General features: G+C 36.5%; 1 protein-coding gene across 5 annotated transcripts in view; it reads right to left on the bottom strand.

The window, feature by feature from the left end:
- Nucleotides 1–393: 393 nt before the first annotated feature.
- The window catches only part of MAPK10 (mitogen-activated protein kinase 10), a 316,646-nt gene continuing 294,161 nt past the window's right edge, over nt 394–22,878 (bottom strand). For 4 of the 5 annotated variants that reach the window (XM_045473444.1, XM_045473446.1, XM_045473447.1 and 1 more), the window contains 3 exons: nt 21,498–21,561; nt 19,719–19,796; nt 394–5,246 (listed from right to left, as the gene is read on the bottom strand). In XM_045473444.1, the coding sequence (XP_045329400.1) occupies nt 5,104–5,246; nt 19,719–19,796; nt 21,498–21,561 (285 nt within the window). In that variant the 3' untranslated portion in view covers nt 394–5,103. Of the gene's footprint in view, nt 5,252–19,718; nt 19,797–21,497; nt 21,562–22,878 lie in introns of all 5 variants that reach the window. The other variant, XM_045473445.1, reaches the window with a different exon arrangement.

Below are 22,878 nucleotides of genomic sequence, written 5' to 3'. Positions count from 1 at the left end.
TAGGAATTCTGATAAATTAACTTAAGGATATTTAATCCTGTTCTACTCATCTCATCCTCACAGAAAATGATTTTCCCCCTTCATTAATGTTATGCCTTAAAAGAATCTTACTGAATTTCAGATAGACAACTAATATCTGCAGACAGAAATAAAGGTCATTTTTAGAAGAAACCAGTCTCAAATGAAACACAGCCTTCTACGTGGTCACGTACACATTACATGCTCTTTACCCATAGTGAGAAGGTGGGTCATTCCTCATTTCTTATTTATTCCCTGGCACAATCAGACCACACAATGAAACCATGTGAGGTGCTTCAGAGCTCCTGTCAGGACAGGAAACCCAAGACAACGAGCAGCACAAGAATGATTTTCAACAGGCAAACTCCGACAAAGTCTGGATTTGATTTGGTTTTATGTTAAGGGAAGCAGATTTGCTCTGGTTTTTAATAGTTCATAAGAAACAGAAATCACAATGTGTTGATTCAGCATCCACCTACAAAGAGTCCAAAAAAGCCAAAATTCTCCCCACTCACCCTCTTGTTCCACCGACATTTTGAAGATAAAGGGCATAAATAGAAATGAAAAAGAGTGAGAAGGAACACAGATATGATTTAAATAATTTAAAATCCTTATTAAACATCACTGAGATTGCATTTGATCCATCAGGCTGACTTTTAGTTCTCACACTAAGACCTTGCAAAGAAACTGGACATGCATGGTTTTGCCTTCCAGGGTTGACCTAGAGCTATAAGGGTGAGGTGTATATGAATGTGGGTGTGCTTTAAGTCCATTTTATAAACACTGACACAGCACAATTCTTATCATTGGTAATAGTCTCTTGAGTCCAATCATGCAGAATAACAGGCATGTGCAAGTTAGGTCTTGTTGCGAGATAGACATGGCAAGGTGAACAGTTTAATGCTAGACACGGGTTGGGAGTTTTTTTTAGAATATACTGGCCATTGGTCCCACATAATCAAAAGTTAGATATACAGGAGTCCACTTACAAACAGAGGCCTTCCGTTTCCACTTGACTGACCAAGGAAATGGGTCAAAATGAACCATTTCAGACAAAGAACTGTCCAAGTGCCAAAAGAAGTCACAAAATCTTATATTTCACATGGAAAATAACTAATATAACTATTTACACTGTAACTTGTTTGTTGTTTTTACAGAAAGGAGTATTCCTGTTTGGTTTAATTTTACCTGTAGAAAATGTAGGACTCACAAGTAAAATGTTGGGGGAGGCTGTGGGCAGGGAGAGGGGTCCCTCTTCAGACCCAAAGTGATTGGGATCAAAGATTATGGGGACAATATTATTCCTTTCTCTGAGCTTTAGAAGATAAATTTTTCAGCAAAGCTATCTGACAACATTCTTTACAGAGCATAATGCTTTTAAGATTTAGATTGTCATATGTTAAGAGAATTAAAAAGAAGTAGACTTTGTAGAATTTAGATTTTGCATGAATATTTAAAATTTAAAAGTCAGTTTTGCTTATTTTTCCCTTAGCAGGTCATTAAAGGATTGATGTATTCTTACCTATTCCACTTATTCCCTTTGTCAAGGCTTATTTTATGATTTACCAGTCAGCTGCTATCAGTATCCTTATATATCATTTTCTGATAATGGTAACAGGTTGAAAAGAAAAAACCCAAAAAACTATTACCTCCTCGGCCCTCAATTAAATAGCTTACTCCAATTGGAGGGAATTGGCCAGGTCCTGGTCCACCCCTAGTATACATTCCTACAAAGCTCCGTCATCAGATTCTTGAAGATGCAAGATTATTAGCAGTTCTTATTTCACAAGAATAAATTTGGTTGTAAGGCCAATGCATCTCTTTTTTAAAAATGAACACACTGACTGAAAAATGAATCTATCAAAGTGGTATGGTTTTGCCACTCTCTCCCAACAATTTAATTCCTCCTGCACGTGGGTATCCAGCTCTCCCTCTAACAAAATCCTACAAAATATTTCATTAAGGGTCACTGCGAAACCATCAGCCCTATAGGAAGTGACAGAAGGTTAGGCCTCTCAGACTGCCAACCTCATATCCAAAATGAACCCCAACCACAGACAGGACTTTCACTTCTCCCAGGAATATAGTCCAGCGGACTTGACACTTCCTTGTCTGAAAAGCAAGAAAGTCCTTTGGAATTAACAGGTGACTACACAGGAAACATTTGTTTTTGTTTTTGTTTTTGTTTTTGCTTTTAAAGAAAATAATGCAGAACATAATACATTCTGAAAATTTGATAACAGAATCACCTCCTGAAGTTATTATAATAAAGTAGACCCAAGATGGTGAATGTTGAGCTTTTGAAATGAAAATTCTCTTTATTCTCCTATGACCTATCTTGTTTTGATAACCTAGTAAAACTAATCTTATAAGCACTCAAGAAGCCAAACTCTTAGCTGTGTTTGTACAGATATTTCAATCGGAGGGATTTGTTCCATTTTTTCTTGTCCATAAGGAATATCTGGTAAAGGTGATCAGCTCCCAAGGGCCATACAACAGGAGAGATCAAACTAGCGGAGTTTAGGGAAGGCAAGCAATACCAAGGGAGTATTAGCCTGATTCTTGTTTGGTTTAATCTGAGTAAAAAAAAAAAAAAATCACTTCTGCACACCCAAGAGATCGTCCAACTGTCATGCACTTCTAAGATGCTGGCTGGAGATTTCCTTCTGTCTTTTGATGCCATTTTGTGGCTAATGAGATTATGCTTGCGACAAACAGTTGCCTGTTCCCTGCACTTAATCACATGTGCTAGAAAGTCAGGCACAGAGAGAGAGGACACAGGTGCAACAAAAGAAAAATCCAGAAAAAGGGGTAAGTAAAGAAGAAGGGATACAGAGAAGTTGTTTGTTTGTTTTTTTTTAAAGCGGGGAGTGGGAAGTGACAGAAGGAAAAGTGAGAGAGCTCATGTGAATGCGGAGGTATTTGTAAAATCAAGTTGTCTGCAATTTTAATCAAAAAGAATGGCAGCAAGAGAAAGAAGCTGGGCCACTTTTATTCCAGGGGACAAGCTGCACAGGCTGGGTTTTTTTCTCCCCATTTTAAACAAATGACCTGTTGTCATGAATCCTATTGTGAAGCAATCCCATTAATGGCAGCATTGCTCACATGGTGATGGTGGGGGTTGGCTCTATTGCTTGAAAGAGACAAAGCTTCCCCATTGTTGTATTTAAGGCAATTTTCAGAGCACTAGCATTCTTGTTTGCTCTATTTTTGAAGGGATTCCATTTGCCAGTCGTATCCCACTCATCAACCATCCATTTCATGTGTTTCACTTCTTCTTCAGGTGAAATACCACCACATTGGTGAGCACCAAAACGGTCCGAGTGCAAATAACTGTGATGGGTACTTCACCAAAGTGAATAAGAAGGGAAGCCTCCACCTGGTCCCTATTATTGCTAAGAAGTCACCCTGGTATCGCCTTGTATATAACCAAGATGTTTCACAGTGCCTTCTTAAGTGCTCGGGAAAGCACTTTCATTTGATTTGAGCTAAATTCAGGTGATTTTGCTAAACATTGACACATACGCTTCATGGCTTTTAAGACAAACTCATATTGCTAAAGCTATTTAGCAGCAGTAACTTACGGGAAGAGTTATTGCTGTCACATCAACTGCAGTACAAAACTCAGATTATCAGCCCTTCTTGAATTGTTCAAATTTATGGAAATAAATAAACATGGAACATCAGCCATATTAAGGAGTCAGGGAAACCCCTGAGGAATAGTAACATCTGTGGAAATGTTTTCAAATGCTGACCTGAGGATCACCCCGTGTTTTGGGTTTGTTTGTTTTTAAGTTTAAGTAACTAACATTTCTTTTTTATTCCAGAAGAGGAAAGTAACATTTTTTTCTCAAAATAAAACCATGGCAGGGTATAAACCTGGGAAGTAGCACACTCATGGAAAACACAACCCACAATCTGAAAATAGTCTACGTATGTTCATTTTCTGTTAAGTACATCATCCAGAGGCAATTCCACTTCGTTCCAGGGAGGGGTTCTTACCATCAGATATGGACACAATAACCCTGACTCACCACCTGCCACTCTCTGTCCAGATGTGACACATAATTTGTAAATGACAATGAGGTCTACTCTGTAAACTGTGGATGTCGGTGTCTCCAGATTATTATCTGGGTAATAATCTCTTTGAGGTGTTCCTCCACACTGAAATGCTACACTCTAGTCTCTCTTACAGGCTCAGTGTCAGAGAAAAGACCCTTAACTTTTTACCCCACCTTCCTTCTAAAAGCCAAACCATTTAGTACCTGGAAACTGTTACCCCCTCCCGCCCCCACACTGTACATAAGCATCACATATGTTCTTTCTACAAATTGGTATACAGGTGCCATTTAATCAGTTCAAATTTGGAAGCTACATCTTCAAGGGTCCGAGAGAGCTCACTCCCCCCATATTTTCCCCCTTTACATGTTTTCTTATAAGACATACAGCTTAATCAATTAACAAACTAAATAGCTTATATACTGGCAATATATTACAGATGGGTTTATGTCAGAGTAATAGATCACATGAAATGGACCATGTGGTACCCCAGTGCATGATGTCTTGGTAGAGCCCTGAGGACACTGACAGTAGCGTCTCTAAGTAAGTAGTGCTGTATGAATACAGACACATGCGGATCTGTATCTACATCCATCTGACTAGGCCAAAAGGAGCAGGTAGATGCAAGATAGAGACACACACATGCTGGATGGGGCCACTGCACACCTTGTCATGCCATTTGAAAGGGCAGTTACAGGTTGCTGGTTTTGCAGCCATTAAAATTACACTTTATGGAAAAGGCTTTTCTAATTGTATTTGAGTTGCTTTCTGTAGTAAGCATCATTGGAGGAAGACCAAAGCAAGAGCAACTAGAAGTTAAATATACATTTAGCTTAGCTGCAATACAGAACTCTGGAGAAGAAGCAGGCTGAAAGATTTGTTTCAATTTTAGGCTTGGATTCTCTCCCTTGCCATTTTCTTATAGTTGCGTGTCTGTGTTTGTGTGTGCGCGTGAGTGTCTGCGTGTGTGTGTGTTCCATCGCATCATCTCCTGAAGAATGCTGGGTTTCGCAGGCAGGCGGCTAGTCACCTGCAACAACCCAGGGGTCCTGCTGAGGCTTCCAGGCTGCTGTCAGTGTCAGATGCCAGGGTCTGGTCGGTGGACATGGAGGAGATGTCATTGACAGACGAAGATGGAGGGAGACTCTCACTGCTGTTCACTGCTGCACCTGTGCTAAGAAAATGAAGATCAACATGACTAAATCTGGAACTAGACTAATTGTCACTCAGGATGCAGGCAGGGGCAAATACAAGAGGTGATGTTTAGTCCATCGTTCATTTGACAAGCCTTCATAGCACAACTAATCCAGGGCTCTGTATTTGATGGTGAAAATCAAACTGTAACAACGTAAGTCCCTGGTCACAAGTTATTCACTCAACCTTGGAACCCACCTGGAATGCTCTTAACAGAAAACAAAAACAAACAAAAATACCCCACTGAAAACCCCAGTCACCCCTCCCACGTCCAATATTGTAATATAATTGGCCTGCGTGAAGCCAGTGAATTTGCATTTTTTAAAGCTCCCATGATGCTGTGCTGTCAAAGGTTAAAGACCACTGTCCTATGGCAAAGGCAGATGAGGAAGACCTTTTAATATAATGATCTCAACCTGGATGTTTTTAATGTAGGGCTTTTAAAAAAAAACACATGTAAGGGTCCAATCCCAAAGATATGGGCTGAGGTGAAACCCAAAACTCAGAATTACTTGGAAGACTACAGCTCTTGAAAAATAAAGGAATATTAAGTAAATTTGTCATAGTCATTAAAGTGATCTCAAATTTAAAATCCATACAGAAAAGCTAAGTGGGACTTTCAGCGAAAGTTACCATAGACATCATCATCATCATCAAAACACCACCATATACATACTACTACTACTAATAATAACAACAGAAGAAGCAGCAGCAGCAAAAGCATGCTTTTTGATTTTGTGTTTATGTTCCAGCAGGTTTGCTTACCTGGCAAACTACAAAACAAGGACTCTGAATTATTAAGTTAATTTGAGGGGCGCCTGGGTGGCGCAGTCGGTTAAGCGTCCGACTTCAGCCAGGTCACGATCTTGTGGTCCGTGGGTTCGAGCCCCACGTCGGGCTCTGGGCTGATGGCTCAGAGCCTGGAGCCTGCTTCTGATTCTGTGTCTCCCTCTCTCTCTGCCCCTCCCCCGTTCATGCTCTGTCTCTCTCTGTCCCCCAAAAAATAAATAAACGTTGAAAAAAAAATTTATTAAGTTAATTTGAAAAAAGTATTTTATTTATCTGCTCTGTGGTGATATAAAAATTTTGAAACTCTGAGAAGAAGTGTGCTCATGATAATCACTCAGTAAATACTTGCTGAGTTATATCTTTGAGAACTACAAAGGGAAAATGAGCAAAAGGCACTGCAAAATATAATGAAACCATTGGAAACAGTTTACTTTTTTTTCTTTATATATTCTTTTTGTGTGTGTGAGAGAAAGAGAGCACATGAGCAGGGGAGAGGGGGACAAATGGAGAAAGAAAAAAAGATAGGGAGAGAGAGAGACAGAGAGAGGGAGAGAGAGGGAGAATACCAAGCAGGCTCCATGCTAAGCAACAGACGCAGGGCTTGATCCCTCAACCCTGGGATCATGATCTGAGCCTAAATCAAAAGTCAGACGCTCAACTGACTGAGCCACCCAGGAGCCCCATGTATTCTTTATACTTAAGCAATGTAGGTGGTAAAAACGCATCCTTTGTGAAATTGTTTGTTATTAAAAATATCTATAGTTTAAATCATCTAATAAAATTAAAGATGAAGAATTCTCATTAAAAATGTTATCAGAGCAAATTTATCTGAGCAAGGTACATTTGGTGAAAAATAACAAATCCAAAATAAGTTATAATAGTGTTATCACAAAGATCTGATAGATCAGAAAAAAAATCAATGAAGAACATATATGACTCAACACCAAAAAAAAACAAACCATCTGATTAAAAAATGGGCAGAGAACCTGAATAGACATTTTTCCAAAGAAAACATACAGATGACCAACAAACACATGAAAAGACGCTCAACATCAGTAATCATTAGGGAAATACAAATAAAAACTGCAAAGACATATCACCTCACACTTTGTGAGAACGACTAGGATAAAAAAGACAAGAAATAACAAGTGTTGATGAGAATGCAGAGAAGAACTAACCCTCATGCACTATTGATGGGAATATGAACTGGTACAGTGGCTTTAGAAAAAAGTATGGATATTCCTCAAAAAAATAAAAAAATAGAAATAACATATAATCCAGTAATGCCACTACTGGATATTTACCCAAAGAAAACAACACTAATTTGAAAAGACACATGCACCTCTATGTTTATTGCAGTATTATTTACAATACCCAAGATATGGAAGCAACCTAAGTGTCCATCAATAAACAAATGGATAAGAAAGATGTGGTATATATATATACATACATACATATATGTATATATATATATATATATATATATATACATATATGTATGTATACATACAATGGAATTACACAGCCATTAAAAAGGATGAGATTGTACCATTTGTGACAACACGGATGGACTTAGAGGGTATTATGTTAAGTGAAATAAGTCAAATTGAGAAAGACAAATACCATATGATTTCACATTATGTGGGATGTAAAAAGCAAAACAAGTGCACAAAGAAACAAAAAGCCAAATAAGACCTATAAACACAGAAAACAAACCGAAGATTGCCAGAAGGGAAAGCAGTAGAAGGATCAGCAAATGGGTGAAGGGGAGTAGGAGATAGAGCCTTCTAGTTATGGAATAAGTCACAGGAATAAAAGGCACAGCATTGGGAACAGACTCAATAGTATTGTAACAACATTGTAAGGTGACAGATGGGTAACAACACTGTGGCGAGAAGAGCATGAAGTATAGAGAAGTTGAATCACTATATTGTACACCTGAAACTACTATAACATTGTGTGTCAACTATACTCAAAATTAAAAAATAAATTTTTTAAGTCTGTGAAGTGGTGAGGCTAACACAATGTCTTTGCTCTTGGGGTAAACATTTCTTCTCTATGAAAAAAATGTGATTAAGATGTGACATTTTCTGGGATGCCTGGGTGACCCAATCGGTTAAGTGTCTGACTTCGGCTCAGGTCCCGATCTCACGGTTTGTGAGTTTGAGCCCCACTTCGGGCTCTGTGCTGACAGCTCAGAGCTTGGAGCCTGCTTTGGATTCTCTGTCTCCCTCTCTTTCTGCCTCTCCCCCACATTAAAAAAAATTTTTTTTAATTTGTGACATTATGTGGAGAGGACACATACACATAAACTAAGAACGATTATATGTATCTTATAAGTATTTAAAATTGTTATTGATTATAAACATATTTATACAAATTATGGGGGGTGTGAAACAATATAGAAAACAAAGAACATAACAATAGGCACTGATCCTCAAATAAATAATAACTGTTAAACTTTGGGTATATTTCCTTCTAGTGTTTTTGCTATGAAGTTTCTCTAATTGTGATTATTTAATATATATTCTTTTGTATCCAGATATGTTTATATACAAAAAAGCTTATGCATTTTCCATGTTCTTTAAACTCTTAAAAGTATGAATACCTCTTAATCTTGAATGTCTCGAGAATTTTAAGGCTCTTGTTAATATCTACCTATAAATAATTAACTCTCATTATCAGAACAATGTTTAATGTAAAGTTCCCTGGCTTCAATTTATTCCAATTTTACTTAATTGCATCCTTTAGAGATATGATACAGAGCTACTCCATTTCTTCTCCTGACATATACTAGTAAATTTCATATACTAGCAGACAACTTTTGACTTCCTTATATAACTCAAATGCCCAGCTCTATCCTCCCCACTCCAGTCTGGATTAAATTATGCCAACACCAACACCCTCATGTGTTTTCATAAATGTTGGCCAATAATAATTTAACATCACTATGACTGACTTCTCAGAATCTTCAATTTTCCACATCCATATTAAAGGGTAGAGATTAAAACTGGACACACACCTCTAATAAAGTCTCAATCAACTGTGGGCTGACAGAGTGAATGGCTTTGTTCATAGTGCCCATTCATCTCCTGCATGACATATCTCCTATACTACACACATAACTTTCAAATCATGATACTATCATTTAGATTTACTTTTAACTTAAAATATGAAATATTGCTCATATACCTTTTTGTAACAACTTTTTTGAGATGTAATTCACAAATTTAATTTGTACCATTCAATCATTTTTAGGATATTCACAAAGTTGTGCAATTGTCACCACAATCAATTCTGTGATGTTTTCATCACCCCTACAGGAAAACCTGCACTCTGTTTCTTACCCACCAGCCATAAGCAATGACTAACCCACTTTCTGTCTAGAAAACTACCTATTCTGGACACATCTTATAAATGGAATCATACAATATGTGAACTTTTGTGACTGGCTCCTTTCACATAGCACATTGTTTTCAAGGTTCTTAATGCTGTAGCATGTAGCAAAACTTCATTCCTTTTTAATACTGAAATATATTCCATTGTATGGATATGTCACTTCTGTTTACCTATTAATTATTTGAAGGGCATTTGATAGACATTTGGGTTGTTTCCATTTTGGGCTATTATGAATAATGTTGTATGAATATTCACGTGCAAGTTTTTATTTCTAAACCTGAAGAGTGGAGTTGATGGGTCATAGAATAACTCCATGTTTAACATTTGAGGAACTGAAAAACTTTTTCAAATTGGCTATTCCAGTTTACCTTCCTACCAGAGGTGTATGAGGGTCCCAATTTCTCCTTATCCTCTCCAGTACTCCTCATTATCTTTTTTATTATAGCCATCTGGTGTATGTTAAATGGTATTTCATTGCATTGTGGTTTGATTTGTATTTGCTTAATGGCTAATGATGTTGGGTATCTTTACATGTGCTTGTTGGCCATTTGTATATATTCTTTGGAGAAGTGTCTATTCAGATCCTATGGCCATTTTTTAACTGTTATTTTCTTTTTTTTTTTTAAAGAGTTATGAGTTCTTTATGTATTCAGGGTACAAAGTCTCTTACTATATAAGATTTGCAAATGTTTTCCTCCTTTTCTATGGATTAATTTTCTTGATGGTATCTTTTGAAGCACACGTGTTTTTAATTTTGATGAAGTTGAATTTACCTATTTTTCCTTTTGTAACTGTGCTTTTAGGGTCATACCTAAGAAACCATTTCCTAACCCAATATCACGAAGATTTACTCCTTCAATCTCTTGCATATGGATATCTAGTAGTCCTATCACCATTTATTGAAAAGGTAGTTCTTTGTCCATGGAGTTGTCTTAAAATCCTTGCTACAAATCAATTGACCATAAATGTAAGGGTTTATTTCTGGATTCTCAATTTTATTTAATTGATCTATATGTATATCCTCAAGCAAATACCCTATTGTCATGAACACTGCAGTGTGTGATAAATTCTGAAATCAAGAAGTGTGAATCCTCCAACTTTGTTTTTTTTTTTTCAAGATTGTTTTGGCTATTCTGTATCCCCTGTAGTTCCATGTGAATTTTAAGAACAGCCTATTTCAGCAAAGAAAAAGGTAGCTGTGACTGTGGTACAGAGTATATTTAATCTGTAGATCAATTTGGAGAGTATTGTCATCTTAACAATATTAAATCTTCTAATCAGTGAATGAATGGAATGTCTTTCCATTATTTAGGTATTTAATTTCTTTCAACAATGTTCTGCAGTTTTCAGAGTAAAAAATTTGCACTTCTTTTGTTAAATTTGTATTTTATTCTTTTTGATGTTATTGTAAATGGGATTGTTTTCTGTTCATTGTTAGTATATAGAAACACAAATGATTGAGTGAAGAAGAAGTCTTGATGTCAATGGATTGGAGAACAAATGGTTCAAATGATGACATATACATCTCTTGAGTGTTATAATTAACCGAAATACCCAAGTTAATGAGGAAGATTTTTGTTATTGTGCTTTATTTAAATTATGACAAAATAACTAGCTTGAAAATTTTTAAATAAAGTTTTGGCATAATACAAATCAAAAAGTATTTAAAAGTATCTCTACATAATAGTCCTGGTCTTCTCTTGAGATAGGGTTTTTCTCCTCTCCTGGCTGGAGCTGGTTATATGGACATGTTTTGATTGTCACAGTTAAAGTTGAGTACTGATCAAACAAGGGTGAGATAGGACTTACCTGAGATGAGGCTCCCTTTTTTTTTAACGTTTATTTTTGAGAGAGAGAAAGAGTGTGAGTGGGGGAGGGGCAGAGAGCGAGAGGGAGACACAGAATCCCAAGCAGGCTCCAGGCTCTGAGCTGTCAGCACAGAGCCCAATGCAGGGCTCGAACTCGTGAACCACGAGATCATGACCTGAGCCAAAGTTGGACGCTTACCGACTGAGCCACCCAGGCGCCCCGAGATTCCCTTTTAAGAACACAATTCGATGTTTACAAATAAACAGAAACCAACAACAATGTGGCAGCTAGAGAGATTATACAAAGAACATTGAAGAAATTCCTAAGAAACACAAACTGAATGAAGGTAGCAGAACTGAAAGGAGTGTTTAATAAACTTTTTATATAAAAGGAATCACACTGCAGATTATGCTTCTAAAATACACAGCACTCCTACTATATCTATTTTAATAATCAAATATTGTCAACACACTTGTGGAACATTCTAGGTCTTATGCCATGTGAGCCATCTCACTATCATATATAGTTTTGCTACATGATTACCTCATGTTTGTTTCCCTTGCTTCTTTTTACTTCTTTCATCATACTTCTTCATTTCTCCTATCTTCCTCAATCTCTAGTGTTCAGTACAGAATAAGTACTCAGTTTAACAAAGCACCGAGTATCTTTTGTGTGTACTCTTCTAGATAGGTTTTGTGAGAGAAAGCAAATTTCGCCTATGAAACTGGTGAAACTGCTAAACTATTTTTGACTAAGGGAAATAATTTTGTTGTAGTTGTCTTTCTTCTCATTTTTTTCATCAGCTGGCTATCTTCTATATATTGGAATGGCCTGCCCTTTATTTTATCAATGTTGAATGCAAATCATATAGCGTTCAATCACTCAAAGTTCAAACTCTTTATCAACTGTATTTCTATGGTTTCCTAGACTACTGTTCCTGATTTTTTTATAGCACAAATTCATTAAGAGAGGTCCTCTCTTCTAACGTTTCCTCTACAAAATTCCCATTACATCTGTTTATTGTATGAGACTGGGTCTTTTCTGTATAGCGCTATGATGAAACAATCGCGTGTACTGTCTAGCAGTGTGCTACAGCTGGCCTTTAGTGGCTTCTGAGAGCCAAGTATTAGCATTAGCATCTCTTTCCAACTCTGCCTTCATTGATGTCACATAGGTAGCTTGAAATTGGTCACAGTGAGAATAAGTACACCACAGAAATTGGTAAATGCTATTAATCAGTCCTTTTAAAAGAACAGATAGGGGGCGCCTGAGTGGCTCAGTTAAGCATCCGACTTTGGCTCAGTTCATGATCTCACAGTTCGTGAGTTCGAGCCCTGCATCAGGCTCTGTGCTGACAGCTTGGAGGCTGGAGCCTGCTTTGTATTCTGTGTCTCCCTATCTCTTTCTGCCCCTCCCCCACTCGCACTCTGTCTCTCTCTGCGTCTCTCAAAAATAAATAAACGTTAAAAAAATTTTTTAAATATAAAAATAAAAATTAATTTTAATAAAGATGGTTGTTAAACATCAACCAGTCCCCCACTATTACATGAAAAATCTTTGCTTCTATATGACTTCTATTGCACTATAATAAATACACTCTTGACTGTAGCTACTCTGGCTTTACTGAATGATCTTTTCAGGTCTCTTTTTGTGTAGGTAATAAATTTTGTAACCATAAAACCAAACGCAAATGGAAGAGTCAAGAAATGGACCTTGGCTTCAAATTGTTAATTTACTGCCAGTTTGTGAAAATCTCTTGCATGGAACTGAACTGACTTGAATTTGATTATAACATTCACCTGCCCAGGATGTCCTAGCAATGTGAAACATCCCTATCTTCTATATTTTTTTTCAGAGAAATCCAATTTTTTAAAAAAGTTTGCTATGAATAAAGCATTGAAAATTTTTGTCAATAAAAATGCTATTAAAAGTAACAAAATAGTAGTAGGGCTGCAAATGAGGAACAGCAACTACTTTCAATGCTACCTGACCAAAAAAAAAAAAAACAAAAAACAAAAAACGTTTTATGGAAAGAAGTTATGCTAATGGAAATTTCTCAAACTATAAGTTATGTAGTCACAAGATATTTATTATTTCAGGGAAAATGTTCTGCTTTTTAAATTTTTTTAATGTTTGTTTATTTACTTTTAATTTTTTTAAATATTTATTTTTGAGACAGAAAGAGTGCAAACAGGAGAGGGGCAGAGAGAGAGGAGACGGAATCCAAAGCAGGCTCCAGGCTCTGAGCTATCAGCACAGAGCCTGACATAGAGCTCAAACCCACAAACCATGAGATCATGACCTGTGCCGAAGTCCAATGCTTAACCAACTGAGCCACCCAGGCATCACTGTTCTGCTTTTTTTAAAGAAATTATTTTCCATGCACAAAGAAGTAGACACAGAGAATTAAAAGTACTGGAATAAAAAAATCACTGAGATATAGCCTTCTCTTTAAGTATGATCTTGAGCCTCATCTTATTAAGGGCTGAGGTTTCTAAATTTTTTTAAGTTTATTTATTTATTTTGAGAGAGATGGTAAGTGGGGGAAGGGCAGAGAGAGAGAGAGAGAGAGAGAGAGAGAGACTCTCAAGCAGGCTCCACACTGCTAGCATAAAGCCCAATGTGGGGCTCGAACCCACAAAACTGTGAGATCATGACCTGAGCTGAAACAAAGACTCAGATGCTTAACTGACTGAACCACCCAGGAACCATGAGGTTTTTAAATAAAAAATAATAACTATTGGACTAGATCAGTGACTATAATTTGGAATGACACATTGCCATAGTATGTGGAATATGGTGAGTGGGTGGGGGTAAGTGGGGGGGGGAGTTGTATATTTAAATCACCTGGGGAGTTTTATCTGCCATTTAGAGATTCTGAAAAATCTCTACCCATCCTAATGCTAAATATCTTTATTTTGGTGAGTCACTCTTACTTATAGGAGGCTTACTTCTTGGGTGAAATGGGAATGGTAAACAGACAAAGAACTTTTGGAATGGACAGCCTCCTATATTTGTTCCAACTCTAACATTTTATAAAAAATGCTCTAGAAGAAAATTAATTTCTATTCATGAACTGCTATTCCCTTAGCAGTCTTTATAAATCAATTCAGAAAGTAAGCAGCCATGCTATTCTTGAAAATAAATCACTGTGCTAGTGAAATCAGATAGCAGAAGGGAGTACAATTATTTATTTAGAAATGTATCTGAAGTTTAGATTTATTTCTTATTGATATACAATTCCATCGATAAATTTCAAACCTGTATATTATTCAGCAAACGCACATTTAACTTCCTATTTACATTTTTAAAGTATCACTAAAACATGCATTTGGGCAGGAGAACAATTTTCACTCAGGTTTTCTTAGTTTCACTAAGAAACTGCATTAACTTATTCTCTTGCTTCCAGGTTCCTGGTGTGGCCATGACTTAATATTATGGGAGTTGTTTTACTGTTACTTCATCCTGGCTATTTACAAAATAAATATGATATGCAAACATTAATGAGAAATGGTGAATACAATGAAGAAAGCAAAAAAGCTGACTTTTCAAGTTTTCTTAGTAATTGCTTTTTCTTTCAGCAGTCTACTGCATAAATGCGTATCACGTGCACACAACATACACATACAGTGGTTTGCCCATAAAAATTTAACAATTGGCTCTCCATGGGGGGAAAAGTGCCCTGGATTTAAATCCTGCATGGTAGATTCCAAGCGACTAACACAAGGTCAATAAACTCACAATTGGGAGAGATGTACACAAGTAGCTCTCATGAGCTAGTAGTCAGCCGCAGCATGAGGCTGTCTTATGCTTCAACATGATGCATACAAACATATCCTATGTAATTATGTCATGTAATATATAGTATACATATGACTTCTCAAAATCAAGCCATGAATATTGTCCTTTAGAATCATGTAGGGAAGATTGAATCCACGTCATTTTAACTATAAACTGGTTAAGCCAGTCAACTATCAAATAAGGCATGTGTACAAGATAGATAATTCATGATTGTTATAGGTAGTTAGAATGATTTTTTAAAAAATGGCTCGCCTTCTCACATGTAGGCAGAGCCTAAGTGGCATATTATAAGTGGCATGTTAATCATTAACACACTAAACAGGCCCACAAAAATTTTAGAAATATACATTTCCCAGAATGAATAAATAACCAAATAACCACCTGAAAGAAAACCTTTATGTGAAGCATGGGCAAACTCCAAACCAATATCACCAATTCATATACTTGATACTTGGTCCATGTATCTTTATGGCAATTAATAGGTTGAACAAATATTTCCTGGCATAAGTCATACTAACTTGCATACTGTATTAAAGCTATGATCCTATCTTGAATTCCACCTTTGGCATAGTACCAAGAAACATGATAAGGGAGAACCTCAGCAACAATTTTCAAATTAATGAATATTTATCAAGCTACTATTGTATGCAAGGCACAACACTTAGGCACTGCACAGTACACAAGGATGGATACATACAGTCTTTCATCTCAAATGAATTTACAACCAATAAGTTATAAAACAATATTTAAAATACAGGGACTGGGGCGCCTAGGTGGTTGAGCTGGTTAAGTGTCTCACTCTTGATTTCAGATCAGGTCATGATCTCGTGGTTCATGAGATCAGACTCTGCTGACAGCGTGGAGCCTACTTGGGATTCTCTCTTCTTCTCTCTCTGCCCCTGCCCCATGCACACATTTTTTCTCTCAAAATCAATCAATAAATAAAAGCTTAAAAAAATAAAATAAATTATAGGGACTACTAGGACCCCATAAGAAGGAAAGATCTTACTCTTTGATAAGATATGAAGTCTTTTAGGACACATATTAACACTATTTGGGGAGAAGGTAGTATTTGATAAGACAACACTTTAGAATGGGCAGCATTCCAAAAGGCAAGGATCCAGTCAAGTAAAATAGTGAACATAGGAGTCTACAATAGGTATCGTGTGAAAGGTGGAAAAACCTGGCGTATATTATAGAGGGCCATCAATATCAGGAAAAGGTTACTAGACTCAAATTGTAGATGACGCAAAGCCATTGGAGAGCACTCATCCATGGAACCCCCAAACCTATAGTCTTGAAAGATCAATTTAGGTAGAGACTAAAGTCAGGAAGATTACTTCAGGACAACTTTAATCATCGTGGTATTAATGGAAAGGGTTGGTAGTAATTAGATGTAAGACATCCAGCAAGCAGAATTTTTAAGATGTAGAAAGTGACGGTCAGTGATAATGCAAGTGTGGAATAAAAGGTCAATCAGGGATTTCAGAGTGGGAGGCTGAGAAAATAGATCTGCCATAATAGAAATGGGGAAATTCAGAGAAAAATTTACTACTAGAGTGGGTGAATCTAAATAGAGTGATGTGTTTGATTTTAAAACAAATTGAATCTAGGGGAGGCTCGGTGGCTCAATCTGTTAAGCATCTGACTTCAGCTCAGGTCATGATCTCAGGGTTCATGAGCTCAAGCCTTACACTGGGCTCTGTGCTGACAGCTTGGAGCCTGGAGCCTGCTTCAGATTCTGTGAATCCCTTTTTCTCTGCCCCTCCCCCACTTGCACTCTGTCTCTCTCTCTCTGAAAAATAAACACACATTAAAAAAAAATTAAACAAATCAAATCTGAACTGGCAGCAATTTCATACACCTTGGCCCTATATTCTAATTTTCTAAGACTAGGTTATATTTATCATTAAATAATTTTAGTGGAATGCATTTATTTTCCAGCCCCTCCAGAAATAACAAACTGCTGTATAAACTAGCCTTTGGTTTTATTCACCTTAAATGTATTTCTTTCAAACTTAAGAGAGTTTACTTGATCAAGACTTTGATCTGCCTATTCATAGCATGCAGTTATATATGTAACTTCAGGTACTATTCAGGAATATTATCCAACACTTGGGATTAGGGCAAAAAAAATGACTATGCAACCTTTTAATATCACATTTGAGTATTTTCTGACAAGCCCACCTAAGGATAATCTGATTTTTTATGGAACATAACTTTATTTGACTTAATGTTCTCAATTGGTTATGATCCTTTATACACTGTAAACTTGTATAAAACTAATCAAATAAAATTATCAGGGTTTTTTTCTGCCTCATAGAAAAGATAAGCACAAAGATAAGCTTGGTTGCCCTAGGACATTTATAAGTTTTGGGTTAATTTAGTGATCTTATTTCAATATTCTTTTTTTTTCCCACAGACTACATAAATCTTAATTTCTCATACTTTCATTGAACTATCTTTGCCATTCTGCCATTTCCCTCATTAATGAGTTAAAAGAATCTTCTACATGTACTCACTTTCTTTTTGCATATGAATGATGGTTTTAACGATTAAAGAATTATGCCTTGATTTTATACAAACTCCATTTCTTTACCAAATGTTTAAACCCTTCTTCATATGGCAGACCACTCATCCCATCCCTTTAATGATTAATTAATCTCATATGTATCATCCTCAGTCCTTTTTTTGCCTTCCCTGAACTATACAGTTTGCATAAAATGGGTCATGGGAATAAGATTTTTGTGGAAGTGTTGTGAAAGTATTGAAAAGAGAATTGTGGATTTTATGTCATCACAGATTAACTGTTGCAGAGATCTGGTTGGGGCTGAGGGGAATATAGAGCATGAAATAAGCTGAAGATGGGGTGCCCTGAAGTGGGTGGCATGACCCCAAGCTCTTTGAAAAGAGGAATGGAGATGAATAAATTGTAACTTGAATTAAAGATGAATAGAAGAGACCGTGCAAAAAATTTAGTCCAGTCTGAGCCTGAGGTCCTAGGTCACCTTCACTGGATGCTGGTATTTTGACCTCTTAATGATTACAGAAAAACATGTTCTGACCATTAGGGGAATCCTTAAAACCAGGAGTCTTTCTGCCTTAGAAGGCAGCATCTTGAGGCTGTTGGATTCAGTGTTTGGGTTCCTTAATCAGAATCAGAATCAGAATCAGAATCAGAATCAGACAGAACATACAAGTAGGTTAGGCACCACTTCTGCAGACCTGCACCAGTCTAAATGCTAGGATGAATGAGCAGGGTGGACAGACAACCCAATGATTTTTTTCACCCTCTTTGAGGAAAGGAAAGACTTGGGGATAAAACTGGACATTACTGAAATGAGAAAACATGTTCTAACTAAATTGTATCTGTTTGGATATCATAGTGATTTGGGTGCAAACCAATTATTCAAAGATTAGTATGAGTATGAAGAATTTATTATTTATCCTACATCTTTTTTCCTGAAACAATTTAAAGTCCATAGGGGAAAAAATGTTTATCAAAGGTAGGGCATCAAATCCATTTTTCTCTAAACTAATCATTTGGAAACTACATTCTTGCCAGAATGAGTTGAGTTTAGTTTAAAGTTAGAGATAAGCCATCACATTTTCTAAAACTCCTTTTTTTTAGAGCAAGAGAGAGAAAGAGAAGGAGAGTGCACCAGTGTGCACACGAGAGCAAGGGAGGGGTAGAGAGAATGGAAGACAGAGAATCCCAAGCAGCCTCCTCTCTGTCATGCAGAGCCCTACACAGGGCTCAATCTCACAAACCTGAGGTCATGACCTGAGCCAAAATCAAGAGTCACAAGCGTCAGATGCTTAACGCAATGAGCCACCCAGGCACCCCTCTAAAACTCTTTATACACACACACACACACACACACACACACACACACACATATATATGTATATATATATATATATCTGTACAGATATATATATACATATATATGTGTGTGTGTGTATATATATATAAAGAGTTTTAGAGGGGTGCATGGGTGGCTCAGTGCATTATACACACACACACACACACACACACACACATACATACTTTCCTTATATTCAGAACATAGGTCTTAGGAAGAATATAGTAGCACTGAGTGTAAGTAAATTATCTCAAGTAATCCTAAAGCACATTACTAGGATCAGCAAAATATGCACAGTATATGTACGAACGTGTATTTGTTTCTGTCGATGGCAAATTGAAAGATTTTCCATGCTGACTTTAATCAGAACGCATCTTGGCAGATGTTTCAACTACTTCACGCCAAACTTGGGAAGAGTTCAAACACAAGTGACTGAGGAAAGAGGTTTTGACTGGAGGGATTCCTGACCTCTACATTGACATGGTGGTCAGGGGGCATGATGGCTCTGTGTTTTGATGAGAAGCAGTTACCCTTTAACCAGCCCTTGTCAACATTTCTTCAAGATTCACTATTATCTTTTGTCCTAGTCATAATCAATAATCATGATCAAAATGAATGCCACACTGAATATCAAAAAGAATAGAACGAAAATCACTAGAGAGAAATAATCATGTGATATTAGTGTATATGCTCTATTAGCAATGTTATTGGTTGCAATCCCTCTTCAAGGTCAAGAAAAATACACAAGTACTGGTTTATTAGTTATTCACTGAGAGTGAGTACCTGAAGGAGAAGGTTGTCCTTTTACAACACCATTTTTAGTCTTTTCTTCCGAATTCATTACCTCCTTGTAGATAAGTTCTGTAAGAAACAGTTGTCAGGATCATAAAAAAAAATGATCTTTAATATGCAGAGAAAACTTATTAATGAAAAATAATAACATTCTGATGGGGTTGAGTAAATTAAAAATCAATCGGGATTCCTTTACTCCTCTATTTCTACTTTGTCTTGCAAAAGCACAAAGCCTGGAAAAAGTAAGTGCTCAGTAAAGTATTTGACTAAATAAATGTATGAAGAATATACATTCTACTTGGTTCTGAATTTTTGGGGGGATTTCTGATGCCATCTAACTTTATCTCCTAAGAACTTTAATGGCCCAGTTTTGAGCATACAGTTTTCTTCTATATTCACTTCCTAAGAGATGCACATACTCTCCTGACTTTATTACTTTCCAACAATTTCCCAACTGCTTCTTCATTTTTTTTTTCATACTGAAATCTTGGAGTTGTAAAATTAAACTTGCCTCAAACCCAACATGATAACAATTATTACATTTATTTCCAAACAGGCATCCATTCATGGCTCTTTCTTTGCTAGAGTTAAATTATGTACCTTCATTTCTTTTAATTTCCCCCTTTTTGCTAAAAATCATTCAGTGTTATTCATTCTTGCTTTGCAATGAGTTCCAATTTATATAATCATTATCCTTCACCATAATTCCTTTCTCTGGTTTCTAATTTAATCCATGTTCATTTTTAAGTGATATTTATCTCGTGATACTTACCTATTCACAAACCCCTAAGAGTGCCTTCTTATCCTTATTTAGAGCATATCAAGTCTTTTCTGTCCATCATTTAGTATCTTTGTTTACTTGGTCTACTGTTTGCACATGGTCGTTTTTGCATATTATCCAACAGGACCCCTTGGCCAGAGAAATCTCTTTGCTATCTTTATAACACTTTTTGCTCATCCCTATCCTTTGTTTTCTCCATGTGTCCCCATACTGGCATTTTCCTCTGTTTTATTCTTTTTTTTCTCAATTTATAATGATTAATTCCTTCAAGTCAGCTCAAATATTTTTTCTCTTCAGATCTTCCTTTTATGTTCCTCCCCATTTTGACTGAATGGTTTGTTATGATCTGTATTTGCTTATCTCTACTCTGTAGTTCTTTTATTCTACTGTGTAGTTATTTATATTAGTTTAATAATTCTTCATAGTTTCTGCTTTGTTTCACCCTGAGTATAATCTTGACTATTCATTATGTGTGGAAGAGTTTTGGTGGAAAAAAAAGTGAACTAATGTATTTATTCATTATTTTCTTACTTTGAAGGATAAATAAGCCATTCAGATACATAGATTTCGTATTTAGATTTTCAAGTCCTAAAAATGAACCAAATGAATTCATACATTAAATATCTTTTATTTTCTAATGTCTAAAGTAAGCTTAGGCTTAATTTAATCCATTTTATATGATAATTTTATACACAAACATGGGATGTATAATTCTGAAATTTTGAATTGAAGCATGCCCTCCACCATAACAAATACTTTGACAATCAGTACTCTTTTAAAAAGTATCAGTAATTAATTCCTTTCATTCTTGAGTAAATGCAATATTGTTATTAGTATGAAAAGACTGATGACGTTTCAAGAACTTTGAAAATTGTCTGAGGGTAGCAATTATAAAATCATCTGTTACCAAATTGCTTTAAAGAGAGATGCCTTGAAGATATTTTCTGAGTTTCAATAAAGCAAAATGTATATTTAAGTGGTAGAGTCACCTTTCCATTCTTCAATGGTGTGTTCTCTTTCATCCAACTGTTTGTCATATATCTGAGGTGGAGGCTGCAGAATAAAAACAAACAATAAACTTTGTGTAATAACCCAAATATAACTAAATTTTACAGTGCATGGAGTAACTTGCTGTTCATTGATTTTGGTGGTGAGGAGACTCACATATTAATTTTGGGGTAAGTGCAGTGGTGCAGAAGTTAAAATTTCTAGACTTATGAAGGACTCATTTATATGCCAATAGTTGCTGCTGACCAAGTAAAGCAGCAGAATCCAAATCCTAAGAGCTCACTTCCCAAAACCTTCTGATTCAGAAAACAAATCTAAGAAACTAATAAAGCCAATCTTTAAAAAGCAAATAAGACATTAGATTATAAGGACCCAGAAGCTATTTCCTCCATTCACTTGCTTTATAACAGAACCCTACCCAAACTATCCCCCACTGATAAGATTTTGTTCCATTCTCAGACCCTCCTGAAGAAGTCTTTAATATCCCTCAATAGGCCATAGTAATAGTCCCTAGTATAAAGCCATATTTAGATCTAATCAAACTTTTAAATTTTTTGTGAAGCATCATAAAATACCTTTACATATGGCTATATTCCCAATATTTAAATGATATTTTCTCCCCGTAGGTAGAAGACTCTGCCAGTTTTTTATAGAGGTGGGCCACTGTAAACCTCTGAGAGGCCCTTTGGTTAGCCCTCTCTGGGGGATATCATATGAGAGGACCTTCAGTCTGACTTATGCCATCAGCATTTCTCTTGCTATGAAGAGTTCAGAGATGGAAAAGGAGAGATTTTCATAAATCTAGGTGCCTTCCAGGAAGGAGGGTCTCAGATTCCTTGATCTCTTCTTCCTAATGAAGAGGAATAAGATCTCCAGATAGGGGAGATATATCATGATGCCCTATGGTAGCTCTACCTCACGCCAAGAGATGGAAAGAAAAAAAATATTTCTTGGAAAAAAATATCACCATGAGATACATGGAGAAGGGGCTAAGAAGTTCCATCGGCTGGCGATGGATTGAATGAAATAAGAACTACCAATTTCTGGTGCCATGAGACAGGGGACCCTAGAATTTATGTTGCCTAACACTCCAACAGCAATATTTATTGTAAGAAACTCAAAGAGTTACTCGATAAAGTGACTCAGGCCTATGGACATGCATCCCTCAAAAATGGCTGTCATACGAAGGCTTTGGACAAGACTTTCAAAGACAGCTCTTGGCTTCTGTTGGAGGTTGTTGGCCAGTGAGTAGCATCTTACTACTATAGTAGTCCTTCTTTACCGCATTCAGCCTGAATCATGACAGATATGAATTTTCATTCTAGTCCTGATATGCTGGGGTAGCCTCACATACTACAGAAG

Source organism: Leopardus geoffroyi, chromosome B1, assembly GCF_018350155.1.
Source record: "Leopardus geoffroyi isolate Oge1 chromosome B1, O.geoffroyi_Oge1_pat1.0, whole genome shotgun sequence".
In the NCBI taxonomy this organism is placed as follows: Eukaryota; Metazoa; Chordata; class Mammalia; order Carnivora; family Felidae; genus Leopardus; species Leopardus geoffroyi.
The sequence above is the reverse complement of the archived record's forward strand: the minus strand, read 5'-3'. Positions and strand labels throughout refer to the sequence as shown.